At 41.4% G+C, this 20,149-nt stretch overlaps 1 protein-coding gene across 7 annotated transcripts in view; it reads left to right on the forward strand.

Annotated features, from left to right (window-relative positions):
- Positions 1-19,367, forward strand: part of GAS2 (growth arrest specific 2) — a 180,216-nt gene extending 160,849 nt beyond the window's left edge. For all 7 annotated transcript variants that reach the window (XM_086385714.1, XM_086385708.1, XM_086385710.1 and 4 more), the window contains one exon: positions 18,180-19,367. In XM_086385714.1, coding sequence (XP_086241840.1) covers positions 18,180-18,398 — 219 coding nt within the window. In that variant the 3' untranslated portion in view covers positions 18,399-19,367. The remainder of the gene's footprint in view (positions 1-18,179) is intronic.
- The last annotated feature ends 782 nt before the right edge of the window (positions 19,368-20,149 follow it).

Genomic DNA, 20,149 nt, shown 5'->3' on the forward strand with positions numbered 1-20,149 from the left:
ACATCCTAAGAAATATGTAATCATTCATTCATCCAGCGTATATTTAATCAACATATACTCTGAAACCTGCAGTGTTCTGGGCCTTGAGAATATATCAGAGAACAAAGCAGAGGATCCCTGGCTTCCTTGAGGACCTTATATTCCTGTGAGTGTGTGCTTGCATGTGTGTGCATGTGCGTGTGTGTGTGTGTGTGTGTGTGTGTAGGGTCACCAGATCAATTACAGGATGCTCAGTTTCATTTGAATTTCCGATAAACCACAATACCTTTTAGTATGAATATGTGCTAAACATTGCAGGGGACATACTTAGATTGAGAGGTTGCTCTTTTGAAATTCAGATTTAACTGGGTGTCCTGTTTTTTTATATTCTAGCAATCCTAGTTGAGATGGGTCCAATAAACATAATAAATATGTAAGTCCTAGAGCTTATTTCCTGCTGGGGCAGGAAAGGAAAACTAGGGCAAGGTAAGGCAAGCCGGGAGTGCTGAGAGTAGAGACTGCAGGAGTTTTTATTTTTATTTGGACTTTTTTGATTTTTCAGTATCTTGGCCCAATTTATTTATTTATTTTTTACTTTGGCCTTGTGCCATGTGGGATCTTTGTCCCCTGATCCAACCTGCATCCCTCTGGAGTGAAAGCACAGTCTTCAGCACCAAAAGCATTTTGTATTGAGGTATAGCCAACAATATTGGGATATTTAAGGTGAATAGCAAAGGGACTCAGCCATATGTATACATGTACCCATTCTCCCCGAAACTCCCCTCCCCTCCAGGCTACCACATAACATTGAGCAGAGTTCCCTGTGCTATGCAGTATGACCTCATTGGTTATCCATTTTAAATACAGCAGTGTGTTCATGTCAATCCCAAACTCCCCAATTATCCCTTTCCCTTGAGAGTAATTCGCTTCCCTGGTGGCTCAGATGGTAAGGAATCTGCCTGCAATGCAGGGGACCCAGGTTCAATCCCTGGTTTGGGAACATCCCCTGGAGAAGGAAATGGCAACCCACTCCAGGATTGTTGTCTGAGAAATCCCATGGACAGAGGAACCTGGTGAGGTAGTCTGTGGGATCACAAAGAGCTGGACACGACTGAGCAACTAACACTTTCACTTTCAGTGCTTTTCACTGAGTATTAGGGTAGGCTCATTGAGCAGATGAGAGATTAGCAAGGTCATAGAGATGCAGAGCTAGCCCTCCAGTCATCTAGTGAGAGTGTCTGTTAGACAGGAGGAACACTAAGTCAAGAGCGTGTCTGGAGAGGCCTGGAGTGTCTGAGAAATGCAAGGAGGCCAGATGGTTGCCTCATAGCGTCTGAAGGGCCCAGTGGTAGCACATGAAGTCGGAGCAGTAACAGGAGTCCAGGTCACGCAGGAACTGGGAGGCATTTGAAGGACTCTCTAGTGTGTTCCCAGTGAAATGGAGAGCCGCGCAGGGTTCTGAGTGGAGGTGTGGCCTGAGCTGACTTCTGTTTGAATAAGATCCTTCTAATTTCTCTGCTGAGAATGTACCAACAAGGCAGAACAGAAGCAGGAAGAGCAGTTGGAAGGTTATTGCAGAGATCCAGATGAGACGAAGGAGACTTGGGATGAGGGAGGTGGCAGCGGCGATGCTGGAAACAGATTGGATTCAGATTCAGGATGGATTTTTCCTTTCACATTTTATTGTGAAAAAATTTTGAAGCAACACCGAGAAGTCTATACCCATCGAACTACCATCTGGTTCTACAGTGAACACTTTGCTGGATTGGCTTTATCGTCTATCTGTCCATCTCTCCATCCTGTGCCTGAGTCATCCCCTAGTCCTTTCTGATTCAGTTCCTACAAAAATGAACCTGCAGTCCCCTGCTGTGATGATGTGGTCATTGGTACCAGGGGAATAGTCATAGCATAGCACATCTCGCGTGGGATGCAGTAAATCTGGGATCAGTTCAGTTCAGTCCTTCAGTCATGTCTGACTCTTTGCAACCCCATGAATGGCAGCATGCCAGGCCTCCCTGTCCATCATCAATGCCCGGAGTTTACTCAAACTCATGTCCATCGAGTCGGTGATGCCATCCAACCATCTCATCCTCAGTCATCCCCTTCTCCTCCCACCTTCAATCTTGCCCAGCATCAGGGTCTTTTCAAATGAGTCAGTTCTTCGCATCAGGTGGCCAAAGTATTGGAGTTTCAGCTTCAGCATCAGTCTTTCCAATGAATACTCAGAACTGATTTCATTTAGGATGGAATGGTTGGATCTCCTTGCTGTCCAAGGGACTGTCAGGAGTCTTCTCCAATACCACAGTTCAAAAGCATCAATTCTTAAATGATCCTTACACTGATTTTCAGCCGATTCTCCCCTTTCTTTTAGCTACATTTCTCTCCTCACCTGATGGAAGTACCTGATGATTTTAAAACCTGAGTTTCCTATAGTTTCAAGGCATGATCTGACTTGCTTCTTTTTGTCAGCTGTCATTTTGGGTTTTTAGTTTCAGCTCTCTCCACCTTTAGTCAGTTATGATTCACTTACCTTTTTTCCATCTTCTAAAACTGTCTTTGACCTTTCTTGTCTTCTATTACATCCTCTCAATGTCCTTTGCCCTGGTGGCTTCAAAACATTTTTATGCCTTGCCTTTCATTTCAATGGGGCTTTTAGAGAAAGGAGACTTGTGTTTTCAAGTATTTTGTCGACATAAAAGATCTGAATGTATTTAGTAATACTTTGTTTTCTGTTTTAATGGATCTACCAAAATACTAAAGATACATTAAAACCAGTGGTAAAGTAGTAATTTTTCCAGCATCTAGATTCCAGACACTGTTGTTCCTTTTCAGGACCTGGAGGACACCAGGCTGGAAACCAGTGCTGTACATCATTGTCAGCAAATGTTAACCTTTGGCTCTCCCAGGACTGGTTCTAGTCTGTTGGCTTTTGGTAAAGGTGTTTAGAAGAGAGAATGGGAGTTCAGACTGAGTCAAACATGACCTCGTTTGGTTAATGGAAGGGGTGAGTTTTCATTGCCTCTTGGAGCCCACGTCTCCTTCCTGAATAGCTGTTGCATCCTTCGGGTGGATGAAGCCTAGTTTCAGTTGGAGACATCCCAGCCACAAATCCTCCCTCTAGACGACTGTGCATTTCCAGCGCCAGCATTTTCCAGTTCGTTGCTTTCACTGTGCTGAGTGTTCTATTAAATATTTATCATAACTTTGCCTTCCATGTCTGAAATGGTGCCACAGACTGGTAATTAGATTGCAGCTAAGGATTCTCAATTTCATTCGGTGCAGAAGTGGGAAAATGGAGACCTTACATGATGAGGAGATGAGACCTGACAGGCAATTGGCAGTCAGTGCTCCTACACATATTTCCAGACAGACGCAGAGGGAACTTTTTGCCAGTCGATCATTACACTCATCTGCTAGTTGCTCTTCTCATGTTTGCTTCTAGAAAGAAGTTACTGAGAGTCATTTGTCCATATTGAGTCTGAGGATTAAACTTTTTACCCCTCCAGAAGGAAATCACAGAAGTAGGCCAGGGATTTTTTTTCTGGTCAGCCTTAAGAGCCAGAGGGTTTCAGATTCAAGGCCCTGTTCATGCTGGATGATTGGTTCTTACCATTTAGGATACTGCAACAGTTCACCCTTCAAATAAGGGTTTGAGGATTATATTCCCCCTGATATGTTATTACCAAAGACAAAAAAAATCGCAAAACTGGGAATCAGAAGACTAGGTCTGTGCTCTTGCTGTGTACCCATGAGCTACCCACCTAACCTCTCTGAAAGTGAGAGTGTTAGTCTCTCAGTTGTGTCTGACTTTTTGTGACCCCATAGTCTGTCCATGGACTTCTCCAGGCAAGAATACTGGAGTGGGTTGCCATTCCTGTCTCCAGGGGATCTTCCTGACTCGCGGATCAAACCTGGGTCTCTTGCATTGCAGGGAGATTTTTTTTACCATCTGAGCTACCAGAGGAGAACCTTTCTCCATTTGTGCAATGGAAACAGTAATATTAACCTCTCAAACCACTGGGGCAGGTGTGATAACAAAATGAAATGGTTTAATTGAAAGTATTTTGCAAGCTGTCAGAGGTTTCTGCTCTGCAGTTTCCTTTCAGAGTATGGGGCCCAGAACAAAGCCCTAAGTGTACAGTGTACCTAAGTTTCAGTATTTTTGTATGGGTTAAACATCAGGTTCAACTTGAAATAAATTCTTCCAAGCATGTATTAAGTTCCTTATTCTGTTCTGGGTCTTGATATGATCATGAATGGAGACATTATAAAATGGCAACAGCTATTCCTAAAGAAAAGAGGTATTGTCCAAGGGAAGAGTCTAGATAAGACCCCAGACAATCATGACTCCTGGTGAAGCAACTTTAGGGGGTATAGTTTAGTGGTAATGAGTATTGCCTTTGAGGTAAGAGAAAGCCAAGTTCAAATCTAAACTTTGTCACTTTCTAGCTAAGTGACTTTGAGCAATTCACATGACTTTTCTGAGCTATCATTTTCTCATTTGTAAATATCAATAATAATACAAGATGCTTAGGGTAGCTCCAAGAACTAACTGAAATAAAATCCATAAGAAGTTTATCATCATCATCATCACTATTATAGTACTATTCTTTTGATAATAATTATAATAATAGCAGGTTGCTATTCAGTGTCACGCCCCAGGCAATGTGGCTACATGCTTACACATATTAATATCTTCATACAAAACACTCTAAATTATAATCATTTCACAGATAAGAAACTGAAGCACAGAGAGATTAAATAATGTCTTAGGGTTGTACAGCTAGTTAGTGGTATCCATACCTAGGCAGTCTGGTAAAGATGAAACAGAGCTTCTGCTCTGGTGACTGTTGTTCAGATCTCAAGTGTTATCTAAGAAAACAGCATAATAAACCAAAGGACGATTAGGTAGATAAAAATGAGACGACAAACATGACAAATGCTTTGTAAACAATAAAGAGATAATTCCAGAAGCTTATTGATTGGGTAGTATTTAACCATTTCTAATTTCAAATAGCCAGAGAAGTTGAGATGAACCCCCAACCTTTGACAAAAAGGAGGCTTCACATGTCACCTGTGGTTAAGAAAGCCTCTGTTGCCCTATTCCTAGGTCACGTCGTCACTTATCTTGAAGATGGAGGTTTTGACCTTTCGTCATGACCCACTAGGGATTGCACACCTGCCATTTCACTCCTCCAGGTGTCAGCGTACCTTAGGCAGAGCACTGAATTCCCAGTTGTCCAATTTTCACCATATGCCATTTCAGTAGAATATTCGATGAAGACAGAGTCTGTTGTACTATAAATTAATTTAACACTCTTTCTCTGGAGAGCAAATGACTGCATTCTAAAAACAATATTTTCACTCAGGTTATGATGGCTTGTAAAAACACACCATGAACAGGGTTGACAAGGACGTTTAGGAAGCATATAACGTCCCACGAAGCCAAACTGATCTAAATTTAGGAGGATTGTCTCCTCTCCTCAGTCAGCATCAGAGATGGTTGCCTCTTAAAAGGATGGCTCAGATGGAGAGCAGTTCACAGACTGGGCAGAAATACGAGCCTCTCTGGTCACTTGATTAGGAAGGGCTTAATGAGAGTGACCTCAAACAAGTAAGCACTGAAAGAGAAAGAGGAGGGGGTGAAAATTTTATCAAGCAGTTTGTTACTGTAGTGAAAAATACTTTTAAAATATGCATTTCCAGTGTTATCAGAACTTGTTAAGGGAGGTAATGAAGAGAATCACATGCTTCTGGATTCATTCAGGACACTTCCTTCTTCTCTCCATCTTTCCCTTTCTGCTTTCTCTCCTCTTCATTGCTCTATTGACTCTCAGCACAATATCCCCTTTTCAAATATGATCCCAACTAGGGCCTACTGTATAGCATATGGAGCTCTCCTTAATGTTATGTGGCAGCCTGGATGGGAGGGAAGTTTGGGGGAGAATGGATACATGAATATGTATAGCTGAGTCACTTTGCTGTCCACCCAAAACTGTCACAGCATGGTTAATCATCTATGGATTGTTGTTCAGTCGCTCAGTTGTGTCCAGCTCTTTGCGACCCCGTGGACTGCAGCACGCCAAGCTTCCCTGTCCTTCACTGTCTCTGGAGTTTCCTCAAATTCATGCCCACTGAGTCAGTGATGCCACCAACCATCTCTATGCATGCATGCTAAAGTTTCTTCTGTCATGTCCAACTCTGTGAAACCCAGTGGACAGTAGCCCATAAGGATCCTCTGTCCATGGGATTCTCCAGGCAAGAATACTGGAGTGGTTTCTCCAGATCTCCAGGGATCTTCCCGACCCAGGGTTCAAACCCATGTCTCTTGTGTCTCCTGCGTTGGCAGGCAGGTTCTTTATCACTAACACTACCTAGGAAGCCCAACCATCTCTATATTCCAGTATAAAATAAAAAGTTTAAATAATAATAGCAACTAAGAATTTGGGAAAAATAAAAGGGTTAATGAATATGTAAAAAAAAAAATATGATCCCTGTTAAAGCTTCATACTCTTACCCCCAATCTGTCTCTCTCAAAGGAATTCTCTAAGCAATATTTGATGTGGATTATCATTCACAACCTGTTTTTTGACTCTTTCTGTTAAAGACAAAGCATTTTGTCTTTTCTTATCTTTCTGTGAATAACTCATGTCTTTTACATATTACATATGATAATAGTTGCCATATATACAAAGCTGAGGGCTTCCCTGGTAAAGAACCCGCCTGCAATGCAGGAGACCCCAGTTCAATCCCTGGGTCGGGAAGATCCCCTGGAGAATGAAGTGGCAACCCACTCCAGTATTCTTGCTTGGAGAATTCCACAAACAGAGGAGCCTGACAGGCTACAGTCCATGGGGTCGCAAAGAGTCGGACACGACTGGGCACAAAGCTAAATAGGATGTGACCCTTTAGGGTGGTCAGAAAGAAGGTCAAGAAATAAGACAATAAAGTATTCGAGGTACTTTGCTTGAGGTCTGTGCAGGAAAATCTCAAGATCCAAAGAAGGTAATCTAAAGATCAGAAAATGTAAAAATATTGTATAAAGGCAGCAACACCTGGGTGGAGCATTAGCAGGTGTTAACATTGTTCATTCATCCACTTAACAAGCATTTATTGAGTGCCCTTTGTGTACTTTCCACTGTCCTAGGTCCTTAGGGTATAAAATTTAGCAAGGAATAAACTTGTCTGGCACTCAACCAATATTTGTTGGTCAACTGAAGAGACCTACTTTGATTCTCCTGGTGAATCTGTAACAATCCTCTACATGTAGAAAGGCATGAACCTTTCAGGGTGTTCTAAGGAGTTCAGAATATTCGCTGGGTAAATAATTTGGAGGGTGGTTATGGACACAGAAAAATAGGGCCACACTTAGCTGCAGAGTTGTGCAGTGTGCCACGTGCCCAACAGAATGTGATCGCGCAGGCACAGTGAGAAAGAACGCGGGAAAACAGTAATAGCAGGACCGTAAAGTGCTTGCTGACTCAGGCCAGTTGTTCTCATGGGGGCAGGAGAGGGACAGAGGTAAGGGAGGTAGGTATCAGACTCATTCACAAATTGTCTCTTCAGATTATGTGTAGTTCTGCCCATCCTAGATATGCAAGATTCTGTTCCGGCCCTACACACACAAACACACTCGCTCAGGCCTGCTTGTACACTCACACCTTTGCTTGCCCAGAATTGTTCCCACAGCCTTTTGTGATGATGAGAATAAGTCATATTCCTCAGGGGGACTGGATCTGAACATGGCTGAGAAACACTGGAGACGGTGCAGAACCACCCCAGGACCTTGGCAGGGCAGGAGCTTGGCCAGATTTTCCTCTTACAAAGCTCGCTGTGGCCCTGGACTGGAGGGTGGATTGGTGAAGTGTGAGCGATGGTGAGGGCATTGCGCTGGAACGCTTTCACATCCTCCAGGTCTAAGGACATTGGCATTCAGACACAGACACTCCTGCTTCCCTGGGTCTTCAAAGTCACAGACACAAGATTCAAATCAGAATGAAAGAGATATGTTGGTGTTTCCCCTATGAGGTGGTGACACCTGAAGTGTTTCACAGGAATGGTGATTTCGGACAGAGGTGAACACACAAGCAGATCTGTGCTGGGGAATTTATGAAATAAAGCTATCAGATAGGACAGAAAGCATTTAACTTTGAACTCTGCTTACCTAAAAGACATTTTCTATTAGTTCTTTTTGTTGATGGTGTTTTTCTTGTTTTCTGTTTGTGTAATATAACAGCTCTATGTAGCCCAGTCACCTTTAACACAAATACATTACCAATAAATCCACAATATTTTCTGACTGTTTTATCGGGCCATTTTTTTTCATTTAGTAAAACATATGATTTTCTGTGATCCATACATAAATATCAACTGTGCCTTGTCAACAAAAAGTGAGTTGATGTAATTGTTTTTGATGACTAATTAATGTCCCCAAGAAAAAAGAAATATACATACTTTTTCTTGCTTTAAGTTCTTAGTAACTACACATTATATGATTCCAGTCTGTTGCTTCAATAATTAGAAAGGAAAAATAATTTTCCTGAAGTCCTGTTATCACACATCATAAGAACCAGACCACTAGACCGCCTGCTATGAACTCAAAATTTGTAGGAAGCTTTTGATTAATCATTTCTACAACATTTGAATTTTCCATTATGTTTTATGTTGATATAGGAGAATTAACTTACTTCCTTTCAACCCATTTTTTTTTTCTCTTTAAGTATCTGGATGAGCTACAGAAGTTGTTGTTTATAGGATAATTTGTTACCTGACTGTGTTAGGAAGATAAGATTGAAAGGTGGTACTAGAAAGTGGGCTGTAGGTTAACATATTATAGTCTAACAAGATGTGCAGTGAATCCAGTAAGTCAAAAGACTTATCTGAGAGTGTTATAAACCACTGCTGGGTCAATATATTAAGTGATTCTCCCACCTTTAAAGATTGGATTCATTTTTAGAATATTAACTTTTGGAAGAACAGATTGGGAGTAAAGGAGATGTGATTTCTAGCTTGGCTCTCAGGAACCACCTATGTGACCCTCACTCTGCCAGTTGGTACATCTGTGAAATGAGACCATTGCCAATGACCTCAATGTCTTTTATCCTCCTTATTTCAGGAAGGTATATTTGTAGGTTATCTGGCACAGAGTAGGTGCTGTGATACTGTGACTCTGTGTCATCCGAGAAAAAGTTTCCCTTTCTCTGGCAGATGGCAAGAGGCCTCCTAAGAAAATGATACATAATTAAACATATTACGAGGACAAAGGCATAAAGCAAGATGTCCTTGATAAAAACAGGTGATCTTTTTCTCATTACTGGAAGAAATTATTTAAAAAACAAAAACATAACTTTGAGGCCTACTGATTGTTTTCCCTGGGCAAGGGATGTATGTCACTCAAAAACATCAAAAACTAAAATGTTTTATGATAACCCAGCTCTGCTTATAAAACTTTATTAAGGCCTTTGGGAAAATGTGGAGACAAGATTTTTGTTGTTTTGTTCTTTTTCCCTTCAGCATTTAGAGATGTTGCTAAGTTGATAATGAATCATCTTACCTTTGTTAGAATCAAGGGCACAGTGAGGAATGAGGCTGATGGTAGAAAACAGCAATGTTACAATAGGCCTAGTGTGCAAAAACAGCTGCTCTGCAACATGCAGTGTGGCAGGATATTTGTAGCAGCTCTGTTTTTCTTTACTCAAGAGAAATGCAGTAACAGACAACTAGACTGCATATTCAATCCACACGTGCTTTGGCACTGTTAATCAAAAGGAGTTATCTTTTGGAATGGGGAATGCAAAATTGTTCAACATTATGAAGCATCAGAAATAAAGGAACGGTAATATGTACATTGAACAGAGAATCAAAACCCAGTTCTTCTTATGCCAACATATACATATCTATAAATATATTTTATCCTATTACCTGTACTTGACACATATTAGGACTACTAAAGGCTAATTTTCTGAAATTAAATGCAATATTTATTTACAGTTTATTAGAGTAAAACTATAAATCATATTACATGAGCATTTAATCCACTTAAGTGATTTAAAACTATTTCTGGCATTGATAATTCCTTGCTTGAGCTAAATTAGTGACTTGGAAGTCACTAAGTAGATTGACCACACCATCGTGATTATCTGGGTTGTGAAGATCTTTTTTGTACAGTTCTTCTGTGTATTCTTGCCATCTCTTCTTAATATCTTCTGCTTCTCTTAGGTCCATACCATTTCTGTACCTTATCGAGCCCATCTCTGCATGAAATGTTCCTTTGGTATCTCTGATTTTCTTGACGAGATCTCTAGTCTTTCCCATTCTGTTGTTTTCCTCTATTTCTTTGCATCGATCGCTGAAGAAGGCTTTCTTATCTCTTCTTGCTATTCTTTGGAACTCTGCATTCAGATGTTTATATCTTTCCTTATCTCCATTGCTTTTCGCTTCTCTTCTTTTCACAGCTATTTGTAAGGCCTCCCCAGACAGCCATTTTCTTTTTTGCATTTCTTTTCCATGGGGATGGTCTTGATCCCTGTCTCCTGTACAATGTCATGAACCTCATTCCATAGTTCATCAGGCACTCTATCTATCAGATCTAGGTCCTTAAATCTATTTCTCACTTCCACTGTATAATCATAAGGGATATGATTTAGGTCATACCTGAATGGTCTAGTGGTTTTCCCTACTTTCTTCCATTTAAGTCTGAATTTGGCAATAAGGAGTTCATGGTCTGAGCCACAGTCAGCTCCTGGTCTTGTTTTTGCTGACTGTATAGAGCTTCTCCATCTTTGGCTGCAAAGAATATAATCAATCTGATTTCGGTGTTGACCATCTGGTGATGCCCATGTATAGAGATAATCACGATGGTGTGATCACTGACCTAGAGCCAGACATCCTGGAATGTGAAGTCAAGTGGGCCTTAGAAAGCATCACTACGAACAAAGCTAGTGGAGGTGATAGAATTCCAGTTGAGCTATTCCAAATCCTGAAAGATGATGCTGTGAAAGTGCTGCACTCAATATGCCAGCAAATTTGGAAAACTCAGCAGTGGCCACAGGACTGGAAAACGTCAGTTTTCATTCCAATCCCAAAGAAAGGCAATGCCAAAGAATGCTCAAGCTACCGCACAATTGCACTCATCTCATACGCTAGTAAAGTAATGCTCAAAATTCTCCAAGCCAGGCTTCAGCAATATGTGAACTTCCTGATGTTCAAGCTGGTTTTAGAAAAGGCAGAGGAACCAGAGATCAAATTGCCAACATCTGCTGGATCATGGAAAAAGCAAGAGAATTCCAGAAAAACATCTATTTCTGCTTTATTGACTGTGCCAAAGCCTTTGACTGTGTGGATCACAATAAACTGTGGGAAATTCTGAAAGAGATGGGAATACCAGACCACCTGATCTGCCTCTTGAGAAACCTATATGGAGGTCAGGAAGCAACAGTTAGAACTGGACATGGAACAACAGACTGATTCCAAATAGGAAAAGGAGTATGTCAAGGCTGTATATTGTCACCCTCTTTATTTAACTTATATGCAGTGTACATCATGAGAAACGATGGACTGGAAGAAACACAAGCTGGAATCAAGATTGCCGGGAGAAATATCAATAACCTCAGATATGCAGATGACACCACCCTTATGGCAGAAAGTGAAGAGGAACTCAAAAGCCTCTTGATGAAAGTGAAAGTGGAGAGTGAAAAAGTTGGCTTAAAGCTCAACATTCAGAAAATGAAGATCATGGCATCCGGTCCCATCACTTCATGGGAAATAGATGTGGAAACAGTGGAAACAGTGTCAGACTTATTTTTCTGGGCTCCAAAATCACTACAGATGGTGACTGCAGCCATGAAATTAAAAGACGCTTACTCCTTGGAAGGAAAGTTATGACCAACATAGATAGCATATTCAAAAGCTGAGACATTACTTTGCCAACAAAGGTTTGTCTAGTCAAGGCTATGGTTTTTCCTGTGGTCATGTATGGATGTGAGAGTCGGACTGTGAAGAAGGCTGAGCGCTGAAGAATTGATGCTTTTGAAGTGTGGTGTTGGAGAAGACTCTTGAGAGTCCCTTGGACTGCAAGGAGATCCAACCAGTCCATTCTGAAGGAGATCAGCCCTGGGATTTCTTTGGAAGGAATGATGCTAAAGCTGAAACTCCAGTATTTTGGCCACCTCATGTGAAGAGCTGACTCATTGGAAAAAACTGTGGTGCTGAGAGGGATTGGGGGCAGGAGGAGAAGGGGACGACAGAGGATGAGATGGCTGGATGGCATCACTGACTCGATGGACGTGAGTCTGAGTGAACTCCGGGAGTTGGTGATGGACAGGGAGGCCTGGCGTGCTGCGATTCATGGGGTTGCAAAGAGTCAGACATGAGTGAGCGACTGATCTGATCTGATCTGAAGTAGATTGAATATCCAAATCTAGAAGCTTTGCACAGAAAGTGGATAGTGGATATGATATAACAGATAAAAGGGTTCTTGTTCCAGTGTTGCCACTGATTTGTTTGTGATCTTGCATAAGAGTATCAGTTCTTCTAAGAGCTTCAGTTTTACTAACTGTGAAGTGCAGTAATACTGATACTGATACCTTATGTTAGACAAGGCAAGTAGTATGGAAGGACGCATGAAAAGTAGTACTCTACGATGACAGTATGAACACTGCTCTGAGCTCACACCTGTGAGAGTCCAAACACGGGAAATATATCATACGTCATCACTGTTTGCTTTTAGGTTAAACAATAATGGATTTGTTTATGGACACCAGGTGGGCATTCATTTCTTTTTTTTTTTTTATTTTCTTGAGACTGACCATGTTATAAAGAAAGGCATGGGATTCAAATCTCTATAATCAGGCTATAACCACCTATAGCTCTGTTATTTTCATCCCATGCTTAAAACTTGCCCACTTTGACCACTGGCTTTCTTTAGCAAAACGTAAGTTGTTGATTAGCTATAGGAAGAGTATGAAAGATGAGGTGGGCAGAAATTTAATTCCTGTGTTATTCATATTCAGAATGACTCTGTCTCAAGTTGGATCCACTTTCTATGGTCCTATGGATGCATGAAAGAATCTGCAAGCACTTTGTACCAAATCTTATACTCTAGGCTGAAAAGCATTTCTGTCTCTATTTTCCAGAATTCACTGATAGTTTAAAAATCCTTCTGACTGCTTGTTTCTTTCTGGTGAAACAGACTGCTGATAGTCAAGTGAACTTGGGCATTCTGCCAGGGGCATCATGCCAATGATGTGTAGAGGTAGTTTGCAAGGATAGGTGCCAGGACTTCAACAATAAGCAAAAGCAGCTATGTTGGAACACCTCGGGTCAAAGTGTTATTTTGAAACTGGCCTTTTCTGTTTTTCTCTCAGGAACTCCAAGTTTTAAAATCAGGAAGTAGAGACAAAGCCAGGAACTTGTGAAATGACAATAGGCCAGTAAAATTACAAATGCCCTGATGGATTTTATAAGGAGGAACCCTTGTGGGAAGAGCACTAGACTGGGAGTCAGGAAATCATAGTCAAAGATCCGGGTCTCACTATCTTCATCCTACACAACAGGAACGTGGTGTCACTGGTGGGACCTGGGGAGGCACAGCAGGCGAAGTGAAGTCATGCAGGCGTGTCCGACTCTTTGGGACCCCATGGACGGTAGCCTGCCAGGTCCATGGAATTGCCCAGACAAGAATAGCGGTGTGGGAGGCCTTTCCCTCCTCCAGGGGATCTTCCCAACCCAGAATCAAACCCAGGTCTCCCGCATTGCAGGAGGATTCTTTACTGTCTGAGCCACCAAGGAAGCCTGACCTGGAAAACTGCTTCCCAAATCCTCTCCCAAACCTACACCCACTTCCCAAGATTATATTGCCATTGTTGTAATATTTTGGGCAGGAGACAAGTCAGCAGGGTCTTTCGTGAGCGTGTGGTACACCCTCTTATTCTTACTAAGATCAAATCTTTGGCTCACTGTGCCAATCCTCCACAACTCAGATATGTTAAATAACCACGTTTCACCTTTTCAATCTGTAGTCTTGTTAATCTGGAGCTCTAAATGGTTCATGCAGCTGAAAGTAAGGTTTTTGTTTGTTTTTGTTTTGAGGAGGTATTCTATGCTAACTAGGAAGAATGAGAAAAAGACAAACGTAACTATTTGGTCACTCCATAAAATCTTTCCTCAAAAGCCTCAACAGTGGGTGACTGGGGAAGGTTTCAGTTTTTCTGAGTGCATCTTCAATTCCATTTTCCATTGAGTATTTGTGGGATCATTAACATTATATTCCAAAAGCAGATAACAAGGATTGACTATATAGCATAGAGAACTATGTTCAATATCTTAAAATAAACTATAATGGGATAGAATTGGAAAAAAGAATACAGGTATGTACATATATATGTATAATTGAATCACTATGAAATGTACATGTATATATTTATGATATATGTGTGTGTGTATATATATATATATATGAAGTGAAGTCAAGTCACACAGTCATGTCTGACTCTTGACTATCCCAAGGACTGTAGCCTGCCAGGCTCCTCTGTCCATGGGATTTTCCAGGCAAGAATACTGGAGTGGGTTGCCATTTCCTTCTTCAGGGGATCTTCCCAACCCAGGGCTTGAACCCAGGTCTCCAGCAGTGCAGGCAGACTCCTTACAATCTGAGCCACCAAAGAAGTCATCAGATAATATCAGTCGCTCAGTCATGTCCGACTCTGCAACCCCAGGAATCACAGCACGCCAGGCCTCCCTGTCCATCACCAACTCCCAGAGTTCACTGAGACTCACGTCCATCGAGTCAGTGATGCCATCCAGCCATCTCATCCTCTGTTGTCCCCTTCTCCTCCTGCCCCCAATCCCTCCCAGCATCAGAGTCTTTTCCAATGAGTCAACACTTCACGTGAGGTGGCCAAAGTACTGGAGTTTCAGCTTTAGCATCATTCCTTCCAAAGAAATCCCAGGGCTGATCTCCTTCAGAATGGACTGGTTGGATCTCCTTGCAGTCCAAGGGACTCTCAAGAGTCTTCTCCAACACCACACTTCAAAAGCATCAATTCTTTGGCGCTCAGCCTTCTTCACAGTCCAACTCTCACATCCATACATGACCACAGGAAAAACCATAGCCTTGACTAGACGGACCTTTGTTGGCAAAGTAATGTCTCTGCTTTTGAATATGCTATCTAGGTTGGTCATAACTTTCCTTCCAAGGAGTAAGCGTCTTTTAATTTCATGGCTGCAGTCACCATCTGCAGTGATTTTGGAGCCCAGAAAAATAAAGTCTGGCACTGTTTCCACTGTTTCCTCATCTATTTCCCATGAAGTGGTGGGACCGGATGCCATGATCTTCGTTTTCTGAATGTTGAGCTTTAAGCCAACTTTTTCACTCTCCACTTTCACTTTCATCAAGAGGCTTTTGAGTTCCTCTTCACTTTCTGCCATAAGGGTGGTGTCATCTGCATATCTGAGGTTATTGATATTTCTCCTGGCTGTCTTGATTCCAGTTTGTGTTTCTTCCAGTCCAGCGTTTCTCATGATGTACTCTGAATATAAGTTAAATACACAGGGTGACAGTATACAGCCTTGACGAACTCCTTTTCCTATTTGGAACCAGTCTGTTGTTCCATGTCCAGTTCTAACTGTTGCTTCCTGACCTGCATACAAATTTCTCAAGAGGCAGGTCAGGTGGTCTGGTATTCCCATCTCTTTCAGAATTTTCCACAGTTTATTGTTATCCACACAGTCAAAGGCTTTGGCATAGTCAATAAAGCAGAAATAGATGTTTTTCTGGAACTCTCTTGCTTTTTCTATGATCCAGCAGATGTTGGAAATTTGATCTCTGGTTCCTCTGCCTTTTCTAAAACCAGCTTGAACATCAGGAAGTTCACGGTTCACATATTGCTGAAGCCTGGCTTGGAGAATTTTGAGCATTACTTTACTAGCGTGTGAGATGAGTGCAATTGTGCAGTAGTTTGAGCATTCTTTGGCATTGCCTTTCTTTGAGATTGGAATGAAAACTGACTGGATGAATGAATGAAAACTGAATGAAAACTGTTTTCCAGTCCTGTGGCCACTGCTGAGTTTTCCAAATTTGCTGGCATATTGAATGCAGCACTTTCACAGCATCATCTTTCAGGATTTGAAATAGTTCAACTGGAATTCCATCACCTCCACTAGCTTTGTTTGTAGTGATGCTTTCTAAGGCCCACTTGACTTCACATTCCAGGATGTCTGGCTCTAGGTCAGTGATCACACCATTGTGATTATCTAGGTCATAAAAATCTTTTTTGTACAGTTCTTCTGTATATTCTTGCCATCTCTTCTTAATATCTTCTGCTTTTGTTAGGTCCATACAATTTCTGTCCTTTATCGAGCTCATCTTTGCATGAAATGTTCCTTTGGTATCTCTGATTTTCTTGAAGAGATCCCTAGTCTTTCCCATTCTGTTGTTTTCCTCTATTTCTTTGCATTGATCGCTGAAGAAGGCTTTCTTATCTCTTCTTGCTATTCTTTGGAACTCTGCATTCAGATGTTTATATCTTTCCTTTTCTCCTTTGCTTTTCACTTCTCTTCTTTTCACAGCTATTTGTAAGGTCTCCCCAGACAGCCATTTTGCTTTTTTGCATTTCTTTTCTATGGGAATGGTCTTGATCTCTATCTCCTGTACAATGTCACGAACCTCATTCCATAGTTCATCAGGCACTCTATCTATCAGATCTAGGCCCTTAAATCTATTTCTTACTTCTACTGTATAATCATAAGGGATTTGATGTAGGTCATACCTGAATGGTCTAGTGGTTTTCCCTACTTTCTTCAATTTAAGTCTGAATTTGGCAATAAGGAGTTCATGGTCTGAGCCACAGTCAGCTCCTGGTCTTGTTTTTGCTGACTGTATAGAGTTTCTCCATCTTTGGCTGCAAAGAATATAATCAATCTGATTTTGCTGTTGACCATCCGGTGATGTCCATGTGTAGAGTTTTCTCTTGTGTTGTTGGAAGAGGGTGTTTGTTATGACCAGCGCATTTTCTTGGCAAAACTCTATTAGTCTTTGACCTGCTTCATTTCGTATTCCAAGGCCAAATTTGCCTGTTACTCCAGGTGTTTCTTTACTTCCTACTTTTGCATTCCAGTCCCCTATAATGAAAAGGACATCTTTTTTGGGTGTTAGTTCTAAAAGGTCTTGTAGGTCTTCATAGAACCGTTCAACTTCAGCTTCTTCAGCGTTACTGGTTGGGGCATAGACTTGGTTTACTGTGATATTGAATGGTTTACCTTGGAAACGAACAGAGATCATTCTGTCGTTTCTGAGATTGCATCCAAGCACTGCATTTATATATATATTTGTGCATACGTGTGTGCTCAGTCACTCAGTTGTGTCTGATTCTTTGTGACCCTATGGACGGTAGCCCGCAAGGCTCCTCTGTCTATGGAATTTTCCAGGCAAGAATACTGGAGTGGGTAGCCATTTCCTCCTCCAGGTAATCTTCCTGACCCAGGGATCGAACCCATGCCTCCTACATCCCCTCCACTGGCAGGTAAATTGAGCCACTGAGCCACCCGGGAACCCATATAGATCTGTAAATATACACACATATATTTACATATATACATATATACATAGATCTTGGAGAAGGTAATGGCAATTCATTCCAGAATTCTTGCCTGGAGAATCCCATGGACAGCACAGCCTGGCTAGCTACAGTCCATGGGGTCGCAAAGAGTCGGTCATGACTGAGTAACTAACACACACACGTATATATCTGTATTCTTTATTCCAATTCTATATTCTATATATTTTACAGCAGGCATTTCCATGGTCTTGAAAGTCCTGGTTCAGGGGGGAATAACCAAGTGGGGAGAAAGGAGCTCTTATCTGAGGCAGCAAGCAGGAAATGGGACAATGAGGAGGCTATGATGCAGCCTCAGGTGTCAGCGAGGAGCCTCTAGACTCACTGAACCAACAGGGGATTGTACCTACTGATGGCCACAGCAGGGCAAAGCTGCAACCCAGGGATGCGAACCATGCATGATCCACTTGCCTGGAAAAAACAAAGCTTCTCTCATAAACTCTATGCTGACTCAGACAAGAAGTGGAAGAACAATGGGGGCTTGAAAAACAAAACAGAAAACAGTAACCACGCTAGAGCTGGAAGCTGATTTGAGATACTGCAGGAATTCTCAGAATTTCACTCATTCGCTCTCTTTTCATTCCCCAGATGCTGCACAACAAGCATGTTATGGTCCGCGTGGGAGGAGGATGGGAAACGTTCGCAGGGTATTTGTTGAAACACGACCCCTGCCGGATGCTGCAGATATCCCGTGTGGATGGCAAGACATCCCCCGTCCAGAGCAAATCTCCAACCCTTAAGGACATGAATCCAGACAATTACCTGGTGGTCTCTGCCAGTTATAAGGCTAAGAAGGAAATTAAGTGAAACCAGGTGGTCACTACGAGGGGACTCTCATAATGGCCTGTATCTACATCTCCAGTAGTCAGTTTAGTTCACATGCTCTACAAATTACTTTGGAAAAAGACAGAAAAATGTCATCATGCTGAAACATGCTCAAAGAGTAGCACTATTTATTTTGAATGCTTCTGTAGAAAATGACCTCTAAAAAGAAATTTTCAAATTAGATTTAAATTAGACAAATTGTAGGCTAATTATTATTTCTCAATATATGAACACAGTATTTAGAACACAATCTTAGCAATACAATTCTAGCTAAAGATAAAAATTATTAGAAGAAAATAGGATTTACAGGAAAATCAACAGAAAGTGCCTGCCCAAAGTCTACAGAATAAAAGCACCCCAGACATTTTTTTTAAAATTATAATTGCAGGATTTTAAAGCTGATTTTTAAAAAGTGACAATTAGTGTGATGACGTGCTACTAAAAATATCCAATGGCACTATAAAGTACAGAGTATTCACGACAGTAATCCTTTACTGGAAAGGCCACTTTAGAAAAGTTTACATTCACTTGCAAGATTGCCTTAAAGTTTATCCCTTAGCTCTGACCAAATATCCGGGGTACTTTTGGAAGTTTTCACAACACCCCTTAGAGAATGGCTTATGAGTTGTTTCACACAATCCTAGGCACGTGGCTGTGTTGAAACTGACTGTGTAATTCACACACATAAGCTGACATACATTTATATTTTGACAGAATAAACTGTACAGTCAAATGTCCATTGACTTCATGTTATTTCAAAGCATTTTCTTATTAAAATGTATCTTTAGTTAACCCTACTTTGCTGTGCTGTCTAGTAATTTTACTGTAGCTAATGATGTTACAGACTTATGTATACCCTTGTATACCTAGGACAGGGCTGTTTTGTACTCATAAACAGCAAGATATTGTCCTCACTGATTCAAGAATTAAAAAGATAAATGTTGAAACATTTCCCGTCTCTATTATCAATGCTTCATTCTGAAATAAAGATCATCTGCAAATAGCAACTTCCCCTGGGAATTACAGGAAGTGTTTAATTACGGTTACCTAGTACTTTTTCACTTTGGGCAGCTGAGTGGTGGTCCTGTTTGTTCTCTTAGCAGAAAGTCTAGATTTTATAAACAGTCCTTCGAGTGCTGCCCTGAATAAGCAGAGTTAATTTGTCATTTCTTCATTTTTTTCAGCAACAACAGAATCCACCCCTTTCTTGCTTCAGAAAGCCAGGGAAGAAGTATCTGTCACGTGAATGATTTAATCAAAGCAGACACAAACTTTTTAAAACAGACTGTAAAGAATCTGCTTGCAATGCAGGAGACCTGGGTTTCATCCCTGGATCGGGAAGACCCCCTGGAGAAGGGAACAGTCTTCTTGCCTGAAGAACGCCATAGACACAGGAACCTGGTGGGCTACAGTCCATGGGGTCACAGAGACCTGGACACAACTGAGCACACAGACATGGTTAGATTGGGTCCACCTGAATAGTCCAATATAATCTCCCCATTTAATGTCGTTAACTGAATCACAGCTACAAAATACCTTTCGCTGTGTTATGTAACACAGTCCCAGATTCCAGGAATTAGGATGGGTCCCATCTTCTGGGGAAGTGGCATTATTCTGTCTACACATCTACAATGGTCTTTTTAAGTGGAACTAAGAACACAGTCCCAACTGACATTGGGGTCTAGTTGCTAGCTGAATGGCACTGAAAAAGAATCTGGAGAAATAAGACTATA

The sequence above is a fragment of the Bos grunniens genome, chromosome 29 (genome assembly GCF_055505025.1).
Source record: "Bos grunniens cultivar Pamir isolate PY7600 chromosome 29, Bosgru_T2T1.0, whole genome shotgun sequence".
NCBI lineage: Eukaryota > Metazoa > Chordata > Mammalia > Artiodactyla > Bovidae > Bos > Bos grunniens.